The sequence below is a fragment of the Chelonoidis abingdonii genome, chromosome 9 (genome assembly GCF_003597395.2).
Source record: "Chelonoidis abingdonii isolate Lonesome George chromosome 9, CheloAbing_2.0, whole genome shotgun sequence".
NCBI lineage: Eukaryota > Metazoa > Chordata > Testudines > Testudinidae > Chelonoidis > Chelonoidis abingdonii.
The window spans coordinates 58,319,621-58,325,706 of NC_133777.1; the positions used below are offsets into that span (position 1 = coordinate 58,319,621).

The 6,086-nt window shown below is 44.7% G+C and overlaps 1 protein-coding gene across 1 annotated transcript in view; it reads right to left on the minus strand.

The window, feature by feature from the left end:
* Positions 1-5,563, minus strand: part of CHRFAM7A (CHRNA7 (exons 5-10) and FAM7A (exons A-E) fusion) — a 93,706-nt gene extending 88,143 nt beyond the window's left edge. Inside the window, exons 1-2 of the mRNA XM_032783625.2 lie at positions 4,992-5,563; positions 3,304-3,443 (exon numbers count right to left, since the gene is read on the minus strand). Coding sequence (XP_032639516.1) covers positions 3,304-3,443; positions 4,992-5,046 — 195 coding nt within the window. The 5' untranslated portion in view covers positions 5,047-5,563. The remainder of the gene's footprint in view (positions 1-3,303; positions 3,444-4,991) is intronic.
* Positions 5,564-6,086: the final 523 nt, after the last annotated feature.

Here is a 6,086-nt window from a genome sequence, read left to right on the forward strand (position 1 = left end):
TTTTGTTGATATAAATTACATCCCCACTAGGAGGATTTGCCAGTACAGCTATGCTGACAAACCCTTTCTAGTGTAGACACAGATTAACACATATGGTCCAAATTAATTCCAGGAGTAATTGCATTGCCTTCAGTAAGGCGACATCACATATGTCTATATTTTTAAAGCCCTTAAATGTAATTAATTTTGTTATAAACAGCACCTTTAATTATTAAAATAAATAATTTGTAAACTTCTTTCATCTTTTCATGCAATTTGTTTGCTTTTTGTATTTCAGCTCAAACAAATATAGACTAATCAGTTTTCTTATTGTCTAGCTGACCAGTTCCCTGTCAATTTCACTTTCAGCTTCCCAGGTATCAGCATAATGCTGAAATGGGTTAAATGCACTGCAAAGGGGCATTGATTTTTTCTTTTTTTAACAAAACTTACTTTTCGAATTAAAAAAATATGGAAACACTCTGATTGGTCCTAGGTTTTATACAAACTTATTTGTACAAGAAGCACAGCGTATGGAGGGGACCGTGCTGCACTGTCCAAATTCCTGCAAGGAAACGCACATACTCAAGCAGGAACTCTGCAGCTGGAGGCCATGTTGGAAATGAGATCAATGGTGTGGAAGACTTTTTTGAAGTCTATTTGGAGTTCAGCTAAGGTACTCTGCACCATGTTGAAGTTTGCATTTCTAACTGTACATAATTACTCTTCTGATAATTCTGGCACTATCAAGGCAGGAAGGCACAAAGAGATGAAATCTAAATAAGTAAGTAGGTGCAGACAGCACACATGGAGAGCCAGAGAAGCCAGTTGGGGCCACCCTTCCTCCCCAGCATCTCTCTGGACCCAGAACTGAGCTGAAAAGCCTCCCCTATTTTGGAGGCACTAGGACCCAAGTGGTGCCTCTCCTCCTCTCGCCTCTTCTCCCTCCCCCCATGTGTCCTTAGGGAACAACTGCTGAGAGGAACCAGCCAGAGTATCCAGCTGGTAGGAACAGCTGCAGAAGCAACCTAAGCAGGGGGCTTCGGACAGTCAGGGAACTTTCTACAGTTGAGTGGACTTCCTCTGCCTGCACTGACTGGCTGTTTGCTCCAACCCTCTCCTTCCCACTCCCTTTAACTCAGCTTCCATCTACATCAGCCCCTATTACCCTCTGGTCCCCTGCCCTGTCCTCCTTTCCTCAGGGAGCTCTCTTCCTTCATTTTTCTTTCCATTCAGCTGATCCCCTCCTAATTAAGCCCACCCCACTCCCCCCCAAAAATGTGGAACTAACATGTTTGCTGTCATCACATTGTTCGTTATGCTTCTGTTTAATACCCCTTCCCCCATCTGGTGCTTGCCTTGTTCATTTAGACTGTAAGCTCTTTGGGGCAGGAACAGTCTGTAAGTCTGGATTTGTACAGCACCTAGCACAATGGGCCCCCATTCTTGGTTGGTTCTTAGGCACTACCATAACAAACAGTTACTACTAATCCCACCATCCTGTATACCGTCCAACAGGGAAGGTAGTACCATCGACAGCATGGTCTACTGCTGTGCCTGTCTTTCTGACCCACATCATAGCTGACCTCTCCCGATACTATGTGCCCATGCAGGTGCAGCCACAGTCTGTGATTAAATTATGCAGCAAATGTAACCTGCCAGTGCCTCTTCAAACTGCCTATTCCAGCCTACATAAAACACCCATCCTTCCCTCCCTGCTGCGTCTAGAGACATGCTGCCTGTAATTTCTGTCCTCCTATCCAGTGTCCCACCAGTTCCACAGGTTGATGCATCATCAGCCCACAAAACTCATTGCCAGGGGATGTTGTGAAGGCCAAAAGTATAAATGGGTTAAAAAAAGAATTAGATAAGTTCACGGAGAATCGGTCTATCAATGGCTATTAGCCAAGATGGTCAGGGATGCAACCTTACACTCTGTCTGTCCCTAGTTTGACTACTAGTAGCTGGGACTGGAGGAGGATGCATCACTAGATAAATTGCCCTATTCTGTTAATTCCTTCTGAAGCACCTGGCACCAGCTACTGTTGGAACACCGGATACTGGGCTAGAAGGACCATTGGTCTGACCCAGTATGGCCATTGTTATGTTCTGATGTGCCATGTATTACAACTATTATGACAACAGCCACAACTAGAATATACAATAAGTGATAGGTTTACTTGTTGGCTTTAATTGCACAGACACAAAAATATGCCTACTATTAGCTACACTCATGTCAGTGAACAATAAATCTCACACTGGAAATATCTGTATGATTCCCATTTTGATCTAGGAAATCTAAAACTTGCACCCTAAAAGTGATGTTTACTGGAGACTATGGATATTTAAGCCTGCATAGCTCTCAGTGTACTGACCTTTTGATAGTAAATTAACAATGACCAGCTTTTGCCAATCGGCAGCTTGTAAGGAAATAAAAAAGTAAGCTATCTGTCATATAATCCCATTGGTTTATTTATTCCGCTGCTCCTTATGTTTTTTACTTTGAACTATGGCATTTGGAGGTTAACTATTAGTTTTTAAATAACTAACCTCTTTATAAATTACTTTAAATCTAATAAAAATGAATGATGCGGTGAACAGTAAAGTATAATCACCCCAAAATCACAAATCAGTGACCTCATGTGGTACATTCTACCTATTCATGGGATTTTTCCCAGCAGTTTTGTCATTTCACAAATGCAAATATAACAAACTCTGCACAGGAATCACTTCATTCACCATGGATATGCAGTCAGTTGTGGCGTGGAACATAGCAGCTAATTAACAGCACACAGCTACATAAAAGTTTAGGATAGGACATGAAAAATACCTTATCTAAATTAATATACAGGAGCAATGTAAAATGCAACGATCCAAGATGAGATCTGGCCGGATACCCACCACTAAAAAGTGCCATGAGTTCTTTAACAGCCATTGTAATCAGGATCTTTGTTTTACATCTCTTTCAAAAGACAGCACTTTCACATTGGATCAAAGTATAATTAAGGATTAGAATAAAGCAAAGAAGAAACCTTGACTCTTTCTCTGAAAGCGATCTGTTCTGAGAATTGATAGGTTTGTGAGTATCTAGGAGGTTGAATAGATCTCAGACAGAGACTTAAATTTGACATAGCTAAAATCTTGATGTATTCTTTAAAAAATGAATCAGTCAAAACTTGGCTTTGGACTGTCTGAGTTACCCGTGCTTTCCCAAAGTAGCTCTACCATCCACCCATCACCGCCATATTTCCATGGCTAAGTCAACTGCGTGCAGTAATACTTAGCCTTTTAAAGATGTAGCATCCTGTAATGTTAAAGACTTACCACATCCATAATCTGCATGAGACTAAGAGTGAAGTAGACAGTGAGCGGCTGGGAATCATTGGCCACAGGCCTCTCCAGAGGATTGTAATTCTTCAGCAACTCCTTATAGAGCTTCCTCTGGAACTCTCCTTGCAGGGACACTTTGAACAAGTAAATTGTTTGAATAAGTAAACTGATAAATACTTAGGAATCTACTGCCAGCATCATGATGTAAATGAATGCAATGCTCAGAAATGCTTTCCACTCAGAATCTGCTCCCACTAGCCAAATCAGCTATTATGTTACCTTTTATTTTCTACATCCGCCTTCCAAAAAATGCTACCATAACTCATGTATTACATCTGTTCCATTAATTACCTTAGCAAACTCTTATCCCAAAACTGCTACCACTCACCTCTTCTCTTCCCTGACTCAGTAGGTAGAACTTCTGGTTGATGTGTCTCACCTTTCAGAATCTGCTACTCTGGTCAGTTCCCTCTTTAGCCAGGGAGAGCAATTTCCAAATGTTAAGATCAATGTGTCAACATTTGCATCCTTTGGATCAGGGATGAGAACTAGTGAGATGTAGCAGTTTTTAAATGGATGAAATACAGTGCTCATAATTTGATACTTGCTGTAGCATAGCTGTAACTAGAAAAACAGAAGAATGTGATATACCTGAAAAGGACAAGACAATGACAGAATAACTGGACAAGGACAACCAAAGTACCCATATCATTGGATTGTAAACTCTCTGGGGCAGGGATAGTCTGCTTGAACAGTGCCTAGCACAATGGGGTCCTGGTCCATGATTAGGATTCCAAGGCATTACAGTAATACAAATATTAAATCACACCACTGGGGAAATGTTATCATCTTTGTGCACTTCAAAGCTCCGTATCATTCCAGGGAGGGCAGTGATTCTGTCATTTACTTTTGGTGAGAGAGAAATTATACCCCTGGGATGGAGATATGGAAGACTGAATACAGGAGAGAATTAGAGGACTGTGTACAAGTGGAAATCCACATCACTGTAGGAATCGGTCTTTTTGTGTTTGACCTGTGTGTCTGTCCCTATCCCAAAGCAATGGCATCTGTCATCCCCCGCAACACCGCCTGCTTATTTCCTGATCACCAACCCTGTGTTCCCCACACAAAGGAAGCCAGGGTCCCTACTCTGAGAAGCTTACTGTCTACAAGCCAGAGGTATTTTTCCCCTCCCCCTCATCTTTTAGTCCCTACCCCTGCCAAGGGGGTAAAAACTATTGAGGCTGATCCCAGATAATGATCTGGGCTAGGGAATAGTGGTCTGAGCACCAATGCAACAGGGATGTGGGGAGAGAGGACAATATGGGGGTGGGCATCAGTCCACCTACCACTGCAGAAGAGTCCTGCAGAAGACTCTCCAAAAGGATTTAAAGGCAATTGCCTTTCTTCCTAACCCACATGGGCATCCCCCTTACATGCTAGCACATTAGGGATCACATACATCCCCTCCTCTCAGCTTGCCAAACATTTCCCATGGCTACCTGTTGGGCTAGAGGCATTTGCAGAGCATCTGCACAGTGGCCTCATCACCAAGGCTACACCTGATGACTAAGAACCACGACAGTAAACTCCAACCCGAGCCCTGTAAAGAGAAGGGGCTTAGCAAAGATATATAGCCACAAGGAGTAGAAAGGGAAAGAGGAGCACAGAAGTCCACTCACCATGTACGAGCCCCACAGCCATGATCAGCCAGACAGTCAGCTCCCGGAGTCCCATCCCAAAAGCCAGCCTTGCTGGGGAAGTGCAGCAGCTGCAGAGCCCCAAACCCAGAAGTAAAGTTCAGCTCGAGCCCCAAATCAGCCAGGCAGCTGCCGAGAACAGGCACTTGGAGTAAGATAAAGAAAGGGAAAGAGACGCAGAGCAGAAACTGGAAGGCGAGTGCTTGGAGGCACACAAGGCTGAGGGGTTCTGGGGAACCAGGTGTCAGTAACAGGGCTCCAGCTCCTCTTCCTGGTGCCAGCTCCCTTCCTGGGCTGGCCCCGGATCTCTCCTTGAGATGCTGCCAGCTCAGGCACAGCACAGGAATGCTAATGACTGCCCCCCTCCCTCCACCTCCTCCTCCACGTGATGGATTTCCCTACTTTCCTTAATCCCTCTAGACCCTCAGGCAGGGCAGAGGGGAGGCAGAGACAGTAATTGCTGCTGCTGCAGCAGGAGAAATGCAGCCCGTTCAACAGAGCAGCCCTAGCTTTATAGGGCTGTGCGTGTGAGCTAAGAGCGGATCTCACTCTCCACCCCTTCCCTCCCTTCATGGCTACTCAGCCCTGTGACAGTCACTCAGGCACAACTCCCCTCTGGCCCCATTCCACTGCCAGTCTCTGCAGTTCACTCCAAGAGGGGCACTTCACTACCGCAGAATCCAGCTACTCTTGCTCACGTTTTAACAGCCAAGCTGAGCTGGAGACTTCTCCTTTGGGGTGCGAAGCACAGGGGAGGCAGGAGCTCTGGCTCACCCCTGCCTACTGAGACCCTTCTCTCTGCACAGCAGCCAGATGCTGGGGCGGCTACAAATCCAGCAATTCCTAGTAAATGGAGCTGACTCAGCAGTATGGAGGCGCCTCTCCTGGGACAAATAAGGGAAAAGCAAAACTTGTGTCAAACTTGCACTTATTTATAAGGCAGGAATATACATGCTGGTGGTCCCTCAAGTGAAAGCATCTTATTGGAACCTGATTAGCTTTTAAGTGCAATTAAAGGTCCAATCATTGGAAAACTGAGAATACGAGCCCCCACTCCTACCTCACTTAACCCCCTGC